The following is a 22,331-nucleotide window of genomic DNA, read 5'->3' on the forward strand; positions in this document are numbered from 1 at the left end:
GAAGAAGTTGAGGGCGAGGGGGAGGCGTGTGACTTATGGCTTCCAGACACTCCAGCAGTGGCTTCTCTGAGTCCAGAACTGGCTGGTCGCCGCTGCGGCTTGTGATAGTGTGCAGTGCTCCTGGCAGTGTTGGGCAAACGACAGCCCAGAGGAAGCTGGCTTCACACTCAGGGAGCGCTGTGCCTCTTACAGGGGCAGGCCGGGCCAGAAAGGGCGGAGACTGGCCTCATCTTTGGGAGGAAGTCTAGGGGCAGCCTCCCCCAGAGGGGTCAAGAAGAAAGAAGGGAGTTTCCCTAGCTTTTATTTTCTCTTCTCTGATTTACTTTCATATCTTTTGTTCCCAAGAAGTCTGTCTGGTCTCAGTTGAGTTTATATAAAATAAGCTGGGCGTGGCAGCACACTCCTGTAATCCTAGCACTAGGAGGCCGAGACAGGAGGATCTCAGGTTTGAGGACAGCCTCAACAACTCAGTGAGACTCTCAGCAATCTAGCGAGACCCTGTTTCAGAACAAAAAGTAAAGCCGGGCGTGGTGGCGCACGCTTGTCATCCCAGCATTTGGGAGACTGAGACCGGAGGATCGCGGTTCACGGACAGCCTCAGCTACTTAGTGAGGCCTCCGCAACTCAGTGAGACCCTGCTTCAAAATAAAGAATAAAACATGGCTGGGGGTGTAGCTCGGAGGGAGAATGTCCTTGGGTTCAATCCCCAGTACCGCAATAAGTAAATAAATAAATAAACGAACAAGCAGGCTGAGGGTATAACTCAAAGGTAGAATGCCCCTGGGTCCAATCCCCAGTACCAAAAGAGAGAAAAAAAAAATCATATGAAATATGAGGAAGGAGACAATTTGTAACTTAATTTCATTTATAGTCTCATCGCTTTCTGTTTGAATCTCTGTACAACTGCCCCCTGGGTTTAAGGATCATAGAAAACTTCCTTTTATCTGGCCCCTGAGAAATGTTTTCTTTTAGCAGTTTGCTAGTGAAGCGCAGGGCCTGTTGGCCTTACCCATAACGGGAGACCATATTCTTTTGGTTTCCACGAGGCAAATGGTGGCGGCCATTCAAAACAGGCCCCTTCCTACCTGGGCAGGTCGGCGCTCCCCCTGGGAGGGGCAGCGTCTGTGATGGAGGGCGGAGAGCAGTGTGTAAACGCGCTTCGAGTGTGCTGAGCGATGTGGAAGCTGATGCCTTCAGGAGTTCCCTTCCATCCCCTGCTCGGCTTATTTGTAGGTATGAAGATTTCATTAAGGAATATTCATTTCCAGAGGTAGGGAGATAATCTGTCAGCCTGTCAGCTTTTAGCCAGGGAACCCCAGACTTTGCCCTTCGAAGGCTCTTCCGATGTCAGCTGCGCTGCGGAGGCGAGACGGTGTGACCAGCCCCGCGTGTGGCCCCTCCACGGTCCCTCTCGCCCTGTGCGCTCAGCACTTCTCCAGGCTCCGCACAGGGAGCACAGACCCCTCTCCTCGGCTGCTTACAGTGTAGTTGGGGAAGCAGCCTGAACGTTAGAAGACAGTATAATTATGACTTCAATTATATGCTACACACTACAGCGTTGAAGAATTTAAGAGAATAGGAGATCAGAGATGGCTTGCTTGCTTATTTAGAGAAGGCTCCCAGGAGTCAGGACTGCCTATAAAAGGGCTCTACTGTGTGTGTGTGTGTGTGTGAGTGTGTGAGTGAGTGTGTGTGTGTGTGTGTGAGTGTGTGAGTGTGTGTGAGTGTGTGTGTGTGTGTGTAGATGAGTAGAGGTGGTGCGCATGGCACAAGGGGGTGCCGGGTGAGTGTGGCTGAAGACGGGGCTCCAACAGGGAAGGCTGGAAAAGCTCATTGTCCATCTGAAAAGCTGGGCGGAGGAGGTTAGGTTTGCCCCGCTCAGAGACAGGAAGCCAGTTCACTGGAAACGACCTGGGCTTACACTTAGGTAGATTTTAGCTGTAAGAAATAGCCACACATTGAACTTCAACTATACAGTTGTTTCGGTGGCCCCGGGAACTCACAGGATTTTCCATCTTCAAATTCAGACTCTTGAAGTTTACTCTTCTCTGTTTTATTTTCCCCACCAGATTGCCACAGCAGTGAAGTTTCTGCAGAATTCCCGGGTCCGCCAGAGCCCGCTTGCGACCAGGAGAGCATTCCTTAAGAAGAAAGGTAGAGGTTCCCCAGCGCGCAGAGGGGCCTGGGATGGGGTCAGCCTCAGTGTGGAAGTCAGGCGTGGCTCTCCACCTGGTTGGGGTGGGGAGTAGGGTGCATTACCCACGGGCAGGTAGATTTCTTTTCCTAACAGTGGAGCGGAGTGAGTACGTGATTTGGATAATTAGGCACCAGATACAAGACCAAGGGCATCGTGGCCGCGGCAGATTCCCGAGGCCCCGTTGGCTGGGGCCGGGGACCTCTGCTCTCTGGCCCTTCTTCTGTCAGTGGGCTTGGCCGCAGAATGGCTGGCTGTGGGAGGCCAGTGCTTCAGTGAAAGAGGGGGAAGAAAGACACGAAGGACAGGGGAGCGAGATGACTGACAAGGTCAGGTTAAGGTCAAGCTTGGGGTCAGTCTGGTTTACAGATTGAGGTGGTAAATATCAGGTTTTGTTTTAGTTCTCAAAGCAGGGATAAAATGGATCCTGACATAGTCAATATTATCTGAAGTACACAATCTATTCTGGTTCTGTTGGAATTTAAGATATTTTCCTTTTTTTGTGAAATGGAAACAATTAACTAACTAAAAAAGAAACTGGAGCCGGGCGTGGTGGTGCACGCTTGTAATCCCCGGGCTTGGGAGGCAGAGACAGGAGGATCGCGCAGGTTTGAAGCCAGCCACACTGGCTTAAGAGACCCTTTTTCCAAATAAAAATATTAAAAAAATAGGTCTGGGAAGGGTTTCCAGGAACCCCAGTACCACCAAAAAAAAAAAAAAAAAAAAAAAAAAAAAAAAAAAAAAAAGAAAGAAAGAAAAGAAAGAAACTGGACTTTTCATTCTTGGAACATTCAGTTTTCTAGAAAGCTAGCAAGCTGGGTAAAGACCTTTTTATAACATAAGGGGGGAAAGTGAGTTTTCTCTTCCCTCCAGGAAAAAAACCCTTTTTTTTTTCTGGGGGGTGGTGGTATTGGCAGTGGAACCCAGGGGCTTTTCTACCTCTGGGCTAAACTCCCAGACCTATTTTATACTTTATTTGGAAACAGGGTCTCACTAAGTTCCTGAGAGCCTCATTAGTAGCTGAGGCTGGCTTCGAACCTGCCTCCTGTCTCAGCCTCCCAAGCGCTGGGATTACACACGTGCGCCACCACGGCCGGCTCTCTCTTTTTCTTTGAAAGTTGGAACGTTGGCCTCAAAATTCTGGTGTTCCATTCATTTTTAGCTGGAGTCGGCGATGAGTGTCTTGGGGACATCCCAGGGCGGCGCCATGACATCCTGCCGCAGCAGTGCCGCACCATGAGCCGGGCCCTTCCCCTGTCGTGTCCCTTGGCTGCACGCACGGGCCTGGGCACCTCGAGCTCAGTTCGTCCACGGGCTCTGCTGCGCACAGCCCCAAGGCCGAGCCCCGCGACGGGGCTGGCGAGGGCTGCGAGCTCGCGGGCTGCATTGTGCTTGCCCCCCATCATTAGGAGATTATTAAAATTTGGAGTGTGTTGGCTGGCCTCTCCACTCCGCAAGCATCATGCCATAAAAGAGTTTTTCCTTGAAATATGTGTACCTATGGGGAGTAATTAATCATAAAAGCTTAGGGATTTCAGCTCTCTCATCAAAGCATTGAAGCGGGGGAAAGCTGAGCCTAAAAGCCGAGCTGATTACCCGGGGTAACCTGAGACAAAATCTATGGTAGCCAAGAGATCCTTAGCCCAGTATATAGTGCAATATTATAACTGTCTGATCTTCTCTTCCTCCGACAATGACCAGTTAGTCCTCATTTTCTCTCAGACGCAGCTGGGTTAGGATTTCATTTGCAGAAGGTATTTAGAACAATTTAGAGACAAATGTCTCTGGTGTTTGCTCGGCACTTCCCCACCGCAGGCTTTTGCTGAGCAGTTTTAGTATCAGGAGCTCCATCTAATCTGTTTAATTTTAATAAATCCCTGACTGGGAGAGGGAGAGAAAGAGAGAGAGAAACTCCGGACCAAATAATACTTCTTTTGAGTCACTTGGCTCATAATTACTGCAGAGAGGAAACAATTTTGTGCAATTATTATCTGTTACTTTAAAAAAAAGAAGCTCGACTGACTAATTTATCAGTTTACCCAAGAGTAAGGGTCTACCCCGTGGCTCACCCTGGTCTCCCCGTTGGGGGTTTTCCAACATCAGAGAGGCAGAGCCTCTGGCCTCACACAGCTTCGCTCCTGGGCAGCCAGGGAGCACACGCCAGCCACGTACGCGTACGTACGCGGGGCGTCAGGTGTCAGCACCGTGGGAGGTGCCAAGTGGGGGGGCGCGGGGGCCTGGCAGGGGTCCGAAGGAGAAGGATTCTGTGTGGGTAGAGTGGACTTCCGGCTTGGGCTAGGTTCTTGGAGTTTGGGGCATTCGGAAACAATGAGAGGCCACTCTGCCCGTGCTCTAAAGAGATAGTACTTACACCCGGAATCACTGAAGCTAATCACCCATCTCCATTATACCCTAAAATGCTGCGGCCGTCAGTAATTATCCATTTCCGAGTTGAATCCCAATAGGGTAGGTTCTGGCAGGACCTTTTCTGGGCAGAGAATTCCAAGGTTTGATTGGCGTCCGGGGAAGAAAAGCCCCTTCGAGAAGTTAAACTTCACTTTTTAAATTTCCGCTGTTCTTTGGGTCAGGCTTACCCGGTCAGCATAGTTTGGCCCCACCTCTGATGGCGATGAGCAGGGAGCATCTGCCCTGTCCCTCGCAGTCCTGGGGGAAGGGAGGAGTTGGCTGCGGGTGGTCAGCGCGGGAGGGAACACGCTCTGGCATCCTCGCTCTCCCTGTCCCTGCAGGATCGCTCCCTGCTGCGGCGGGTTTGGGGCACTGGCTTTGGAGAGCGCTCAGCTCCTGTAGGCTTGCCTTTCCCTGGCAAATGTCCCTTCAGGGAATTGCAGTAGAGCACTGACTTGAATTATAATCTCGACTTTCTTTTTTTTTAATAAACATCTCTTTCCTGAAAAGGCAAATCCAATTTTGTTTTTTTTTTAAATATTATTTAATATTTAATATAGAAATTGAGGTCCCTGTAGTGCATGTCAGTTCAGTGGAAAATGAGGGTTACTTTAGGCGCATCAGCTGAGTTGGTCGCATTGCAAAACCGCAGCCCGGAGCAGGGGCCGCATCCCCTCTGCTCTGACAGGTTAAGTGTGGTGCTCTCTGATGGGTGGGGCGGGGCGAGCGAGCCCGGGAGGCCAGAGCGTTGGTTTGCAAAGGTCTGTCTTGTTTGGGTTTGGGATTTTTGTTTTGAGATCTCTTTCGGATGCTTTAAAGTCTGAGTGTGGAGTCATTAATGAGAAGCATGAAGTTATTAGAATCATTTGTCATTTTCTCTGAAGTTTGCACTGCCATTTTGTGTAATTTACAGCATTTCTTCCTTTTATCAGGAATTTTTTTGGATGAAAGGGAAAAGCAGCTGTTCACCTTCAGAGTACGGGGATGAATGTTTTTGTTTTTCTTCCAGCCAGTCAGCTCTGCAGATGACATGTCGGCTAAGAGTCAGCCACACAGGACGGCGGCCGGGCTTTGTGTGGGGTTAAGCCCTCACCGGACTGGTCTATATATAGAATCAGTTCTTGCCAGATAGGCATCGTATCTGGGGCTGTAAGCAGGCTGCAATCCAGGAAGCTAGAGTAACTTCACAGCAGCAATAGAATCGGTCCAGAAAGTTAGAGGCTTGGAAATTGTTGTCAATAGGCTTATGTTGACTTGACACCCTATCCAACCACAAAGTCTTGGAGGCAGTGTGCTTCCAAATAGGGAGTAGCTGAGCACAAGGCGGGCAGAGGCGATGCCTGTTGATGGGGGTCGGGAGGAAGCTGGGTGGGCAGAGCATCCTCCGAGGACTACCCGACGTCTGCGCAGAGCAGGCTTCTTGCAAAAGGCGATGTTGTAGTCTGTCTGCTGAGTCCTGTGTCAGGGGGAGCTGGCTGACACCTTTTACTCACTGTGCCCTTCTGAGGATATGAATAAAGGGCCCTTTCTCTTTCATCGCATATGTAGTCCTGGGGCACAGATGAGGGCAGGAGAGGAAAACTAAGCCAAGAGAACACACCCCCGTGCTTTCTCACTCTGAACGGTGAACCTGGAGCAGCTCTCTCTCTCTCTTCTGTTCCTGGAAGCAGAAGCCCCAGCAGTTGGCCGCCTGGCCTCCTCGTTGGAGGAAGGAGCCCGGCGGTCTCAACCTTGGTGGGGAGGTGAAGGGCTTCCCTCGCTAGAGCAGTTTAGGGGGAGTCCGTTCTTGCACAGATTTCAATTTAACTCTCTTTTATTACTTTTCTTTTTTTTTTTTATCATTTACGTTCATTTCATGAGGTAGTTTGCATGTCCTTGAATGGAACCTCGTTACCATGAAAGCTTTTTTAGCATTGATTTCATAACAGTCTTAATTTAATAGCTCCGTCATTACTGAGAAGCTCTGGGAGTGGGGCCCTGGCTTTCCAGGTCGCTGACCTTTTAATTACAAACCTTGTTCTGATGGCCAGGTTATCGACTGGACAGCTCCCAGCTTGTGCCCCCAGGATGAAACGAAAATAACTGAGTTTCCTCCCCCATCTCCAGGAGGAGAAAAAAAGTAACCTCTTGTGTTTCTAAAATTAATTTTCTCCTTTGGCTTTACTTTATAATTAATTCTTTAATGTGTCTTAGTGAACCCAGAAGTCTTTTTTTTTTTTTTTTTTTTTTTGGTGGTACTGGGGATGCAACTCAGAGGCTTTCTACCTCCGGGCTATACTCCCAGACCTATTTTCTGTTTTATTGGGAAACAGGGTCTCACTAAGCTGCTGAGAGCCACATTAAGTAGCTGAGGCTGGCTTCGAACCTGTGCGATCCTCCTGCCTCAGCCTCCCAAGCGCAGGGATTCCAAGCGTGCGCCACCATGCCCAGGGCCAGAAGTTTTTTTTCACAAAGCTTTTGTTCCTGGAGCTGGGGTCCAGCAGATAGCGTGGGTGCAGGGGCGGACGTCTTGCAGCGCCACCCCTTGCTTGACTGCGGCCGGTTCCTCACCCCGGACTCCTGCAGCGGACCTGGAAGGAGCAGTGTCCGCCCTGCGAGGGGCCGTCGGGCCCTTCTGAGTCTTTGTTAATGAGACATAGACTATGGCATCAGGATTAAAAACATACCTGTGTTTGCTGGAGTAATGGAGCCCCGTATGTCATGATCATCTCTTAAGGACATCCCATGCTGAGAAAAGACAGGACTTGGGTGGCTTTCTTATTCTTACTCTTTTTTTTTTTTTCCCCTGCGTGTCTGGGGATGGAACCCAGGGGCATTCAACCTCCGAGCTACACCCCCTGCCCTATTTTTTGAAACAGGGTCTCACTGAGTTGTGGAGGGCCTCACTAAGAAGCTGAGGCTGGCCGCGATGACTCCGGTCTCAGCCTCCCGAGTGCTGGGATGACGAGTGTGCCCACCACGCCGGCTTCTTGCTCTTCCTCTCTGTCAGTCCCAGGCGACCAGAGGAAGTGAGGACTGTCACCTGTGGAGTTCTGTTGACTTACGAGCTGGACCTGAACAGGTCACTCTAGGTCCTGTGTCACTGACTGCAAAGAGGAAGAAAAAATAGGGTAGTGGGCAGGAAGCAGAGTGGCCCACAGTTCAGTTTTACACTGAACTCCCGTGTTATGGACAGTCCCTTCGTCCCATTCAAACAGGTCGTCCTAGCGTTAAGTTCAAGCACAGAGAGACAAAAATGGGTGTGTTTTGGAGCCAGAGGGGAGACCCGCGTGAAAAGCGGCCACTCGCTGTTGGCCCTGGGGTCCAGCTTGCAGTGGGCGGCTTCGTCCTGCCCCGTGCCCCCCTGCGGAGGCTGGTGCCCGGGGCTCTGGGTGCGGTGCGTCCTGGAGCAGACAGGGCTGCGCGGCAGCCGCACCCGTCCTGAGGATGATTGAGCATCCCCATCCATCTGTTGTGCGCAGACCATCTTCCTTCCCTGCCAGTCTTGCATCTGCGTATCTGTCACCTGCTGTTCTGGACCAGCCTATTCATCACACTGACTGGCCCCCATCAATTTTCCTGCTCCCCTTGTTATCCAAACTTGTCTTGAACTCCGCAGATTTCCCCTGGAGCAGCTAGACTGGCTGAAAGCTGGCAATAGACAGGCGTGGCTTTCCCATTCAGGAGGGGACTCATAGCACTTGCTCCCCAGAAGGCCGAGAGCGTGTGTCAGCGTGGGGGTGTGATGTGGGGGAACGGCCTAGAGGACTTGGGGAGTGGGGAGCTCTTCGGATTTACCCTGTTACTTTGGTATTTTCCCTGGAAATCAATAATTTTTTTTTCTTAAACTTGTGTGCCTGCAACAGTACCACAAAGAATACCAACGTGACATTGTTGTGTGTCTTAGTGTTATTAGAATTAAAGAAAACTTTGTACTATTCAGAAAGATAAGCTACATGATTTAAATAATTCTAAATTAGCTGGGCGTGGTGGCGCACGCCTGTAGTTCCATTCTTGGGAGGCTGAGACAAGAGGATTGCAGGTTCACAGCCAGCCTCTGTAACTTAGCGAGACCCTCAATGACTTAGTGAGACCCTGTTTCAAAATAAAAACTAAAATAGAGATGGAGTGCCGGGCGTGGTGGCGCACGCTTGTAATCCCCACACTTGGGAGGCAGAGACAGGAGGATCGCACAGGTTCGAAGCCAGCCGCGCTGGCTTAAGAAACCCTGTTTCCAAATAAAAATATTAAAAAAATAGGTCTGGGAGGTAGAAGGGTTTCCAGGAACCCCAGTGCCACAAAAAAAAAAAAAAAAAAAAAAAGGAGATGTAGCTCAAACATAGAATGCCCCTGGGTTCAATCCCTAGTACCAAAATATATAATAAATAATATAAGTCAAAAAGGATATTCAGTAAAAAAAAAAAAAAACCAAAAAAAAAAAAAAAACACAAAAAACAGGCCTTCTGAGTCCTCCGTTGCCCTTGCCCCAGCCCTTCTTTCTTTCCCTGAGAGCTGCTGCTGACGGCTCACTGCATACCACGGAAGACTTTTCTTTCTTGCGACTGGGAAGTTTCTGGGTCGGAGGCTGTTGGTGAGGTGCTCAGCCTGCGTTCAGCCCCGGTCATGTGCAGACTGTCACTACATTGGGCAGCCACGGAAGAAGGACGAAGCCTCAGCCTTCTAGTGCCCAGAGCTCGTCAGGAGGAGGTGGGATGGATGCCGAGGACCTGTCGGTGGCATCTGTATCTGCTCGCAACACGCAGCAGTAGCTCAGTTAGAGGTCAGTAAAGCTGGACCGGATTGTGGCTGGAGTCTAGCGCTTACGAGGCTGCCGAGACTCCTCAGGGCCAGCGACCTCGCTTGCTCTTCCCGCCATCTCCAGTGCCCAGCTGCGCTGGCCCTGGACACAGCCTGGTGAGTGGACGGAAAAAGGCAGTGGGTGGCCAGAATTAGACACCAGGGAAGATTTCAAAAGAATCTCTGTTGTTCTCCTCTAAACTTTTTTATTTATTTGTTTTTCTTGTTTATTTGTTTCAGAACTGCTAACTTTTTTTTTTTTTTTTTTTGGTGGTACTGGGGATGAAACCCTTCTACCTCCAGGCTACACTCCCAGACCTATTTTATATTTTTACTTGGAAGCAGGGTCTCTTAAGCCAGCGGGGCTGGCTTCGAAGCTGCGTGATCCTCCTGTCTCCGCCTCCCAAGCTCGGGGATTACAAGCGTGCGCCACCACGCCCGGCAGAACCGCTTACTTTTATGCCTTTGCCAACGAGGGCACAGTGTTTATGTGGGGTTCTTTTTGTCTTTGGGCACCTACTCTGCAGACACTCTTCCAAGGTCACTGCGGTCATCAGAGCTCGGTGCTGACCTTGGCATCGAGGGAGCAAGGGGCCTAGGCAGAAGAGTGGGAAGGACATCACAGTGCGGGGAGGCTCCTGAACGGGCACACGTGCTATGAGCAGAATTGGCTCAAGGGGTCCGCACACAGGAAGAGAGGTGAGGGTCGGGGGACAGGCAGTGAGGGGTCGGCGGTAGGATCAGAATCACAAATAGTCGGCGGCACTTCTTGAGTCGGTTGGGACACAGCGGGACTCTGTTTGAGGAAGTTTACTCTAGCCGTGTTGTTTACACTGACTTGGCCTGGAACAACCAAACAGCTACAGAGAAGGGCCTGTCAGGGGCAGCGCCAGGTGTGGGGTCTGGCCTGGGCCGTGGCAGTAGAGATGGAGACAGGGCAGCACATTTATGTGCGAACCTTACAGCTCATGAAGTGTGCTCACATGTCTTAGTTAATTTCTTCACTATAATCTTAGAAAGTAGGTTAGTAAGTATTTGTTAAACGAGTGAGTGTATGATGTAACAAGTCTCAGAGCATCTTTTCTCCTGTTTAACAGAGGAGGAAACTGAGGCTCAAAGAGGTTAGGTAGAGCTAAAAAGTAGAGCGAGGGCCTCTGTCCTCTACACCACATGCTTTCTGGAAAGGAAGGACAGGACCACAGACTTTATAGAAAAGAGAACAAGGTGGCGCACCTGCGGATGGGCTGTGTGAGGTGAAGGGACAGACCGATGGCTCTCAGGGTCGGGGTGTGTGTGTGCGCGTGTTAAGCAGCTTATTGGACACAACGCATGTGCCGGTGACACTCGTCACAGTTAGGACAGAGCCCACCACGGGTTTCCTTCCGCCTACCCACCCCTGGTCGCCCGTGCCTGGGCCGGTCAGCCTTGTCACGGCAGATGGGCTGGCACCATGGGGGATTGAACCAGGGTCGCTTTGCCCCTGCGCTATGCCCCCAGTCCTTTTTGTCTCTTTTACTTTGAGACAGGGTCTCACCAAGTTGCCCACACTGGATTTGAACTTGCAGCTCAGGGGCAGAATGCCTGGCGTCCAACCCAACGTGCGGTCCCCCACCCTCAGGAAGGAAGAAGAGGGAACAGTCGGTGACCTTGGAGCCTGGGCGGGGAGGGGGGGCAGGTGCATGGGCTGCCTGGGCTCACACCCCAGCCTTGCTGCTCACGAACTCTGCAGGAGTGCCTGAACCGTGGAGAGCCTCCCTGTGCCTGGGCTTCTTTATCTGTAAAATGGGGTTAGTGATAATATCTGCTGCAACAGATTCTTGTCACAATCACGGCAAATCATATGAAAAGTGCTTCGCGGAGTCCCCGAGCACTTCGTTTATGACTGGTCAGTAGTTCAGGCCCTCTGGGTGGAGACGTTCCAACGAGCTGCATAGCAGTCTCTCCCCCTTGCTCACAGCCCTGCTCTGTGGTTTGTTACACTCAGTCAACCTGGGTCTGAATATTAAGTGGGAAATTTCCAGAAATAAAGAATTCATAATTTTTTTTTGTGTGTGTGTGTGGTACTGAGGGTGGAACCCAGGGCCTTTTCTGCCTCCGGGCTATACTCCCAGACCTATTTTATATTTGGAAACAGGGTCTCACTAAGTTGCCAAGAGCCTCACTAAGTAGCTGAGGCTGGCTTTGAACCTGCGAGATCCTCCTGTCTCAGCCTCCCAAGTGCTGCGATTACAAGCAATTACATGGTGTACCACCATGCCCGGCCAATTCATAAGTTTTAAAGTTCCTCTGAATAGTACGCGGGTTTCCCGCCCCTCCCCGCCTTTGGGGCAGCCTGGCCTTTCATGTGGGCAGCGGCCCTGCCCGTGTGTCCCGTTCACCTGCCCGCTGGTGTCTAGTGCTGTCTTGGCCATGAGTGCTGTCGCGGTGTGGAGTGCCTGTGTTCAGGTCGCCCTCCGTGGCACCCTGGCACCCGGTCCATCACAGCCAGTTGAGGGCATCCGGAAGGGTGAGCATGGCTCAGCACTGCAGTAAGACTGGCACATTGCCTGGACACCGGCATATTGCCTTTTTTTGTCCTGGGAATTGAAGTGGGGGCATTCTAACTCTGAGCTACCCCCTTAGCCCTTCTAATTTTTTATTTTGAAACAGGGCCTCACTAAATTTCTGAGAGTCTCGTTAAAGTGCTGAGGCTGGCTTCAGACCTGTTATCCTCCTGCCTCAGTCTTCCAAGTACTGGGGTTATAGGAATACCACCATACCCAGCTCACATGGCTTCTTAAAAATGTTGTGGTTCTGAGGATAGAACCCAGAGGCCTTCTATCTCTGTGCTACACCCCCAGGCCTCTTTTATTTTTTATTTGGAAACTGAGTCTCGCTAAGTTGCTGAGAGCCTCACTAAGTTGCTGAGGCTGGCTTCAAACTTGGGACCCTCCTGTCGCAGCCTCCCGAGTACAGACATGCACCACCATGCCCAGCTTCACATAGCTTTTTTTTTTTTTATGATATTAGAAATTGAACCCAGGGGCATTCTACGGTGGAGCTACACCCCCAGCCCTGCTTTATTTTTATTCTTTAACAGGGTCTTGCTGAGTTGTTGAAGCTGGCTTCAAGCCTGTGCTCTTCCCGTCTCAGCCTCCCAAGTCCTGGGATTGATTATAGGATGTGTGCCACTGCCCCTGGCTCACAGAGCTTCTTTTACGGTGTATTATTATAATTGTTGTTTAGTTATTATTAATCTCAGTGCACCCAATTTATAAATTAAACCGTATCACAGTTATATATGTGTAGGAAAATCATGGTATATGCGGAGTTTAGTATTATCCACGGGGGGTCTTGGAACACATTCCCCGCAGACCTGGGGGAGTACTGAAGTGGTTTTGCTGTCATGTTATGTTAAAAGGACTGGTTGGTATCATAAAAATTCATGCAGCAAGAACCTCCAGGCATTTTGCACAGAGAGATTCAGTTCTGGCAGGTAGACCTCATTGGGAAGGCTGGAGGAGCAGACTCAAGGCCAGGTCTTCAAGCATGGAGAACTTGGAGCACATTCAGGAGCCCACTTGCCAGGGGAACCAGCTGCGACGTCCATGTCCGTCCTGACCCGGCAGCCGGGGCCTGGAGGTCGCTTCAGCCCCACGCCCTTGGGCTTCGGTCCAGGGCGGGGAAGTTGCGCTGCTGTGGTCCTAAGTGCCTTCTGGCCTTGGACTGTGAACCCGCCTCCCACCTGTTAAACTGCCTGTGGGGCTCCCGGCCTGCAGTGGGAGCCTGGCGTTTGTTTCTGACGGCTTGCTTGCTCTTTGCTGATGAGCAGCGGTCACGCAGAAAGACAGGTCCTCGGCTCCTCTCCGCCTTCCAAGTCACCTCCAAGTGCGCCGGCTGGGCGGACCTAATCCTCATGGGAGCTCTAGGGTGGCTTAGGCTCCCAGGGAAGTGGGAGTGGGCGGAGTGCCGGCGGGAGAGTCCACGGGAGAAGAAAGGCTCGCAGATTCAACACACTCGCCCCAGACAGAGCACAAGCACACTTCTACCATAAGCCTCCTTCTTTCCAAAGGCTTAATGGGGATTTTCCAAGCCTTTCAGTATACAGCGTACAAGGGGAGGGGAGCGTTTCACTCCGCACAGCCGCTGTGTGCGTACGAGGGAAGGGGGCTGTTTTCATCAGCTGTTCTTTGAGAGGGGCTGGGCCTTTAATTGTTAACAAACACTGTAGCCCTGTGTCAGTGTCTCCACCGTCTTAGGGAGATAAGTATTGATGTACCGTGTGTCACCGCTGGCTTCCTGAGATGATTTTAAGAAAGCTGTCACTCTTTGCAGCCTCATGTAGGGACGGGAGTCTTTTGAGGAGATTTATTTGCTAAGGGTAGACAAGGGAGTTTTAACTAAAGGGACTGCACGATGTATGGGTTTATTGGAACTGTTGAAAAATGTTGGAAGCGAGCATTTTCGAAACTTAACATACGGTACACCATAAGGCGATCACTACTGAAAAATATTTTATGTTGATTGGACTATAATTAGAAAGATTTAAAAATAGCTTCAGATAGTATTCACTAATTTACCAGTGCATTGTTATATTCAACATTTTTGGGTCTGTGCCTTGTACAAATGTTTATCCTCTGGCATATAAATGCGTGACTGTGTATTTTACTATTTGTGTGAGGCCTAAGATAGTATACTAAGATAGTATACTTTTTAAAATTTATTTTTCACGGAAGACTAGCCAGCTCTCAGCTTTATCTTTTTTCTATTTTCAAGGTAAGTATAGGTGACTCACCAGGTGTCCTCAGTAAATAGGGTAATGGGGTATTCGGGGTTATATTCAAGTTGCGGTGAGAGCCGGGTGTGGGGCCTCACGCTTGTCATCCCAGTACTTGGGAGGCTGAGACAGGAGGATCGCGGGTTCACAGCCAGCCTCAGGTACTTGGTGAGGCCCTCTGCAACTTAGTGAGACCCTGTTTTAAAATACAGAATAAGCCAGGCATGGTGGCGCACGCTTGGAATCCCCGCGCTTGGGAGGCTGAGACAGGAGGATTGCGCAGGTTTAAAGCCAGCCTCTGCTGGTTTAAGAGACCCTGTTTCCAAATTAAAAAAAATATATAAAATAGGTCTGGGAGTGTAGCCCGGAGGTAGAAGGCCCCTGGGTTCCATCCGCAGTACCACCAATAAATATATATATATATATATATATATATATATATATATATATATATATATATATAATGAATGAATAAGCCAGGGGTGGTGGCGCGTGCTTGTAATCCCAGCATTTGGGAGGCTGAGACAGGAGGATCATGGTTCACGGCCAGTCTCAGCTACTTAATGAGGCCCTTTGCAACTCAGACCGTGTTTCAAAATAAAGAATAAAAAATAGGGCTGGGGGTGTAGCTTGGAGGTAGAATGCTCCTGGGTTCCACCCCCAGTAATGCATAAATAAACAAATAAATGAATAAAATAAAAAAATAAAAAATAAAGAATAAAAAAATAGGGATGGGGTATATCTCGGAGGTAGAATGCCCTGGGTTTAATCCTCAGTACTGAAATAAATACAGAAAAGAAGGAAGGAAGGAAGGTAGGTAGGTGGTGACACTGAACAGCCCTGGGGCTTTCCCTTCCCATCTCACCTGACCTGCGCTTGGTTTCTAAGTCATTCTGAGAGGGGCTCATCTTCTTCCAGCTCTCCGCTGTCATCAGACACGGGATGGAAATGTTCACATCTCTTACTGTTAATTATTCTTTTTAGTTTTAAGGCCCTTTAAAGTAATCTTTCTGTAATTAGGTTGTTGAGTAGATTGTCTTTAGTAAGATGGTGGTCTTTAAATTTTGTGTAGTTTTCACTTTGTTAAATGATTTCAAAGGCTCTCATTCATAAAGTTGAAGTTTACCATATCATGGTATTTCAGGGAAAAAACATCATGACCCTCTGTGATAAATTAAATATCACAACCACGTAAATGTCATCTTTTCAGTGAAACCTAAAGTGCGTAGGAATGGGGCTTTCTTCCACTCTGTTTTTGGCTTCAAGCTGTATCAGTACTCTTGACCGACAGGAAAAATACTTTACCGCCGACAGTGTCTGAAACTAAAGAAGAACAAAGCCATCACCCCATCTTTGAGAGTCACAAATGGAATTGTGAATTAAATTATTCTAATTGCAAAATTTAGGGTCTTGGCCGAAAGAACACAGGTTGAGTTTGAAGAAGAGGCAGTTAGGAAATCAGTTTAACTCACAAACGGAGATAATTTGCACAGAATGTAATTGAAAGAGAATTAATATGGAGCGCCATGATTTCTGATATTTACTTGCATTTTTTTTCTCCATGAAAAGCTCTCTGTTAAACAGTCCTGAGAAGAGGATGCTAAGTAGTAAAATAGAAATAACAGAAAATAGCACTGTTCTTTGGAAGGTCTTATTACCTGATTTTGAAAGATTTTCTTTTTCCATCCATCCATCCATCCACCCACCCACCCACCAAGTATTTATTGAGTGGATATATTTCACAAGCACTGTCCTGGCCCTGGAACTGAGTATATAGTTGTGAGTATAAGACAGAGGTCTGGGGTGGAGATAAACTCCTCCAGAGATGCGAATAAGGAAGCAAGAGTGTTTCAGCTCAGCAGCGTGCCGTGGGCGAGCAGCCGGGAAGGTGGGTGGGCTGGAGTGTGAGGGGCACTGAAACCCCAAGAACAAGAACTGTGGGCAGTGGGCGGCAGCTCCCGAGGCCGGGGGGCGGGGGGCTGTAATAGTGAGTGCAAGCCAGAGTGACATTTACAGCTCTGTCTGGAGATGTCATCGAAAACAGAGGTTCTGTTGAGGTTTCACGTCTGGGTCTAGAGTTTTTCACGGCCCTCACCAGGTTCGGCTGTGGTGCCGAGAGGACTGTGACGGCGCAGTGGAGGCTCCGCCGTGCGGTTGTAAATCATAAGCATGCCTGGGCGGTGCTGCGCTGGCACAGGCATTTCCTTATTTCTGTGTGTGTGTGTGTGTGTGCGTGCGCGTGTCTACTGGGGACTGAAGCCGGGGCACTCTACCACTGAGCTGCACTCTAGGCTCTTTTTGTTCTTCATTTTGAAATAGTCTTAGCCGGGTGTGCTGGCGCACGCTCGTAATCCCAGCATTTGGGAGGCTGAGACAGGAGGATCCTGGGTTCAAGGACAGCCTCAGCTACTTAGTGAGGCCCTCTGCAACGTAGTGAGACCCGGTTTACAAAATAAAGACTAAAAATAGGGCTGAGGGTGTAGCTTGGAGGTAGAAAGCCCCTGGATTCCATCCTCAGTGCTGGAAAAAAAACAAAGAACAAAGAAAAAAGACAGTCTTGCTAAGTTCCCACATGCTGGCCTGAACCTTGGTTCCTCTCTCTCAGCCTCCCAGGTACCAGGGTGACAGACCTGTGCTGCCATGCCCGGCTAGCATACATATTTTCAGATAAAACTTAAAAGTTTTCTCATATACATTGATCATTTATTCTTCAGAGTAACCTAAATTATTTCCTCAAAAGTGTACACTTGGGCTTGGAGACTGAATTTGACAAGCAGCTCTCAAACATCACTGAATTGACAAATTTGTTTCTCCTCCCCTCTCCTCCTCCTCCTCCTATCTTTCTCTCTCTCTCTCTCTCTCTCTCTCTCTCTCTCTCTCTCTCTCGTGTGTGTGTGTGTGTGTGTGTGTGTGTGTGTTACTGGGAGTTCTAGGGGTTGGACCCAGAGGGTTCAACCTCCTAGCCTCATTCCCAGCCTATTTAAATTTTTCTTCTGTTTTGTTTTGAAACAAGGTCTTGCTGGGTTGTTGAGCGTCTTGATAAGTTGCTGATGCTGGTCTTGAACCCGTGATCCTTTTCTCTCAGCCTCCCAAGTACTGAGATCACGGGTGAGCCCCACAGCACCCCGCTAAGCTGTCAGGCTTCAGCGTTGAGTGGGCTCACGCGGGCCGAGGGCCCTCGTTCAGCTCGATGGCTAGGGATGGAAAGCAGAAGGAGCGCAGGGGCCACTCCATCCATGCACGCCGCCCTGGTAGTCTCCTGACTTTTATCATGAAGAGAGGATGAACTTAATTGTTGGATTTGGTTTGGAGGTTTTCTCCCCACCGCCCGTGGGGCTCTCACTCTGTCTCTAGCCTTGAGAAGAGGAAGTCTTGGATTTGAGGAGTAAATAAATGCTCTTGACTTTGTTGTTCTGTGCTGATGCTTTTATCAGGACAATGAAGGGTGAATGGGGTGATCTCTGCTCCTGTGGCGAGGTCGAATGGTTACATTACACAATCTTCTGGAGCATCTTGCAGCAAATACATGGGTTATATTAAAAATTGCAATCATATCATTTTTTATAGTAAATTGCTGACCTTATGCAGTAGAATCAGCTTTATTGAATTTCGCCAAAAATGCGTTTATAATTCTGCCATACACACATGATATTCATGTCCTTGCTGTCCATGTGGAAATGTCCCTTTTTATGATGTTAAACAAATTAAATCGGCTTTCTCCTGAGCTGCCTGCCTCACCTTTAAGATCCATTCTCAGGAGCAGAACCTGCGCGAGGCAGAGCCGGGCTCCATTAGCTCGGATGTCATTAGTGGAGCAGAGGCCGGTGCATTAGGAAGCCCTGCCCCAGCGCGATGGCCTGGAGATTAGTTAGAGGTGGTTCAGGGCAGCGAATGTATATCACGTATACTGCTCAGCACTAACAAGGCTTTACCATAATTACTCTGTTTGTTTTGGGGAAATGGAAGGTATTTGTTTAAAAGGTTTTCATGGTGAACCAAGAATACATGGGCGTAGTCAGGTCTCAGCTATTGACTTGTGAATGATTCATTGCAAAACTTTTATCTTAAACCAGTTTTTCTTTAATTCTCTGAAGTTCTGCTCCTCTGCCAGAGATGCAAACTAATTTTAATGTTGATCTAGAAAAAAACGTAATCACAAAGTTATGCTGTATACTTAAATGAATCGTAAGTGTTTTAAAGTTATGTATGTTTTAGAAGAATCGCTGTGAGTTTGCTCTGGTTTCCATGTATCGATGGTCCATGTGTCTGTAGATGTGTTGGTGCAATTTGCCAGTTCTCAGTTTAGCACATAGAGGGAGCATGAGTCAGTGGAAAAGCATCTGTTGGTTTGTTCATTCATTCATTCACTAATCTTTTATCAAATATCATTCCCTCCCCCTTGTGCTACACAGAAATACAATTTGTGTGTGTGTGGGGGTACTAGAGTTTGAACCAGGGGCATTCTACCTCTGAACTACAGCCCCGGCCCTTTCTTTTTTTTTTTTGGTGGTACTAGGGATGGAACCCTTCTACCTCTGGGCTACACTCCCAGACCTATTTTATATTTTATTTGGAAACACGGTCTCTTAAGCCAGCATGGCTGGCTTTGAGCCTGCGTGATCCTCCTGTCTCCGCCTGCCTCTCAAGCGCAGGGATTACAAGCGTGCGCCACCACGCCTGGCTGCCCCAGCCCTTTTTATTTTGGGGTTTGAAATAGGATCTTCCTGGGTTGCTGAGAGTCACTAATCTGCTGAGGCTGGCCTTGAACCTGTGATACTCCTGTCTCAGCCTCCTAAGTACTAGGATTACATGTATGTGCCATCTTGCCTGGCACCAGAAATTTGTTTTAATATTTGTAGTTGAATGGAGTTCTCTGATGTGTAAGCAGGTATCATGAACTAATCATGAACTAATGACTGGAAGCTCAGAGGAGGGAGTGGCCAGTTTGGTGGTAGGTGAGGAGAACCAATGGGGACGAGTTTAAGAGGCCTTTTAAAGCCAGATGTGGTGGTGCATGCCTATAATCCCAGCTGTTCAGGAGGCCAAGGCAGGAGGATTGCAAGTATAAGGCCAGCCTGGCAACTTAGTAAGACCCTGTCTCAAAATAAAAACTTTAAAGGGCTGGTGATGAGCCGGGCGTGGTGGCACACGCTTGTAATCCCAGCATTCAGGAGGCTGAGACCAGAGGATCGAGGTTCGTGGACAGCCTTAGCCACTTAGTGAGACCCTGTTTCAAAATAAAGAATATAAAATAGGGCGGGGGTGTAGCTTGGAGGTTGAATGCCTCTGGGTTCCATCTCCAGACCCACCAAAAAGGGGGGGGGCTGGGGAATGTAGCTTAGTGGTATAAGGCCCTGGGTTTAATCCCCATTGATTAAAAAAAAAGTGCCTTTGTAGAGGAAATGACCCTTATTGAAAGCCTCCAGGAGGATTCTTTGTCTTTGAGGTTTGGGTGGGGTGGTGACTAGTCCATGAAGATGCCATGGGACAACCTCTGAGGGCAAGAAATAGGTTACCAGGTGGGAGAGGAGGGCAGGTCAAATCACGGAAGACGGAAGGATTTGGATTTTAGCTTGTGGGCAGCCGGGGACCAAAGAGTTCTGGGTGGGGTGGTCGCGTGTCCTGTTGGTGTCCGGGCTCTCGCTCAAGGTGGGGTGGTTAGCCGTGTGGCCTGGTGGGGGACAGCAGTTGTGGGGATGGAGGGGGTCAGAGAACGAGGAGGGAGCGTCTTCAGGGATTGGTGGCTGCCGGATGCAGGCGTGAGCAAGAGGGGGAGTCCCGGCTCGGCACAGGCTGGCTTTGGGGGATTACAGACGGGGGCGGCAAGGGCACCGGGCCAGAAGGAGGCGCCCAGAGCGAGTCCTGGGGGCTGGGTGGGCACGCCACGCGGGCGCGGAGGCAGCCGAGGGCCAGGCCTCGGCTCCGAGTTGCTTGCGCAGGTGACTGTTAGTCTTGCGCTCTTCACACGGATGGACGTTGTTAAGTGGTTTCACTGAAATCTGAGGCCCTCGGAAGAAAGAGAAGCCTGCATTTGGGAAGCAAGTGTTATCTTATCTGTGATGAGCCTCAGCTCTGACTCCTGGCGAAGCCGGCCTCTCCTGCGAGAAAGAGGGCCCCAGAGGGCCGCCGCTCCTCCAGAGAAAGCTCAGCGTCCGGAGAGCTGCTCACCTCATTTGCTCCCCGAGCGCCCTCCGGGCCACCGCTGCATGTGTCTCCACTGATATCCTTGTGGCAGTCGACTGGTCTGCTCACGTGGCCTCGACGTTTTCAGGCCTGTCCTGCGCAGTACGCGATGGGACAGTTAGTTTCCTGACTTTACATGTGCCTTGGTTTCCCGGACGCAGGTGGGATTCATGGTACCTTTACTCTTAAGTTGATGGACTCAGAAGTGTCAAAAACATGTCCCATTGCCAGGCACAGTAGAGCACGCCTGTAATCCTGTTACTCGGGAGGCCAATAAAGGAGGGTCACAGGCGTGAGGCCTGTGCGGGACCTTGTTTCAAAGTAAAAAGAGAAAAAGGGTTATGAGTGTAGCTTGATGGTAGAGCACCCCTGGGTTCCATCTCCAGTAAAACACACACACACACACACACACACACACACACACCCCTAAAGGTCAAAAGCTATAAAGGCTCGAGGATGAAAAAGACCATCAGTCCGTTAGCTGGTTTCTCGGGAGATCCCAGAGCACAGCGCAGCGGGTGGACGTCACGATACCGATCCCAGCCACCCTGCAGAGGCGCGGAGGGGCGCTGCTGCTGCTCCTCTTTTGGTGGTCCCGCTCCCGATGCGCTCTTGGCCCTGCAGCCGTGCAAAGGTCTGCCCTTTCAGCAGCTGCAGCCCTCAGATTCCCATGCAGCTCCGTCCAGGTCTGAAGCCTGGGCCGGAGGGTGAACCTATTTGGGTGGTGAATTATGATGTGCTGTTTTAAAAAGCATAAAGGTTGTATACTTTTTAAAAAGAAAGTATATTCTTCTCTGCAGGCATCTTGCAGTCTGCTTTGTCCAGCCTTTACATGGAAACCATCCTTCTTGTTTTGAGGTGTGTGTGTGTGTGTGTGTGTGTGTGTGTGTGTTTTGGTGTGTAGAGTTCTAGGGGAGGCGGCTAGGTTGCTGCAAGTCTTGCTAAATTGCCATGGCTGGCCTCGAACCTGTGATCCTCTTGTCCCAGCCTCCCAAGTCCTGGGACTACAGGTGTGTGCCACCACAGCCAGCTCTGATTTGGGACTACTTCAAAGCCTGTGTTGGACATCTCTGACACCCCCCCTGCCCCCCCGCCCGCCCCAAGCCACTGGCAGGACTGACCCTGCCCCCACCCACCCAAAGCAATTATCTCAGGACCAGGGAGTCACTGTTAATTCCTCTCAATTCTGCCGTATATATGTGTGTGCATGGCTCTGGGGATTGAACCCAGGGACCTTCTATCTCTGAGTTGCACCCCCAGCCCTTTCGATTTATTTAGAAAGAGTCTCACTAAGTTTTGTGCTGCTGCCGGCTTTGAACCTACAATCCTCTTGACTCAGCCTCCCAAGTATTGGGATTACAGGCTTGTACAACCATGCCTGACTCATTAAAATTTTATATTAGAAAATTTTAAATAAATGGCTGAAATGTCCAGAAGTGTTATCCACTCACCTCTGGTAAGTCTTTAGGACATTGACCTGAATAATCTTCTTTCCCGTGTACAGAGTTGGGGAAGGTTAGGGGAAATTATGGAGAAACACATGTTAAAAATGATTTTCAGTGTAAAATAAGAGAGGAAAAATTAATGTTTGCGGAAACCCAAAAAAAGCACCTCTCATTACAGTAATTAAATAGCAGCATTTAACCTCTCAGAATGTTCTGCATATGTGAGAGACAAGCCAGGGAGCTGCGCTTCAAATTAGAGCTCTAATCCTCGGGGAAGAGAATGGTTAAATAATTTGTTTTTGAGGTGTGAGAGCAGAGCCTGACGTGTGAGTGTGAGGAAGTGTGTGTGTGTGCGTGCGTGCGTGCATGTGTGTGTGTGTGTGTGTGTGTGTGTGTGTGCGCGCGCGCGCGCAGCAAGGGTGAGGGGCCGGGTGCGTGTTTACCAGGAATCCCCTGGAGGGGATCTTTATGGGCACCTGCCTGCTGTCAGGAGCACACAGAGCCGCCGTGGCCGTTCATTAGGTTTGCAGAAGAGTCCGGGCCTCACCTGTGGCCTGCTTGCATCAGATAG

At 49.6% G+C, this 22,331-nt stretch overlaps 1 protein-coding gene across 1 annotated transcript in view; it reads left to right on the forward strand.

The window, feature by feature from the left end:
* PEX14 (peroxisomal biogenesis factor 14) overlaps positions 1-22,331 on the forward strand; it is a gene marked incomplete at its 3' end in the record, with an annotated part of 148,201 nt that overhangs the window by 64,507 nt on the left and 61,363 nt on the right. Inside the window, exon 3 of the mRNA XM_080691281.1 lies at positions 2,070-2,154. Coding sequence (XP_080547407.1) covers positions 2,070-2,154 — 85 coding nt within the window. The remainder of the gene's footprint in view (positions 1-2,069; positions 2,155-22,331) is intronic.

The sequence above is a fragment of the Muscardinus avellanarius genome (genome assembly GCF_963383645.1).
Source record: "Muscardinus avellanarius genome assembly, chromosome: 3".
In the NCBI taxonomy this organism is placed as follows: Eukaryota; Metazoa; Chordata; class Mammalia; order Rodentia; family Gliridae; genus Muscardinus; species Muscardinus avellanarius.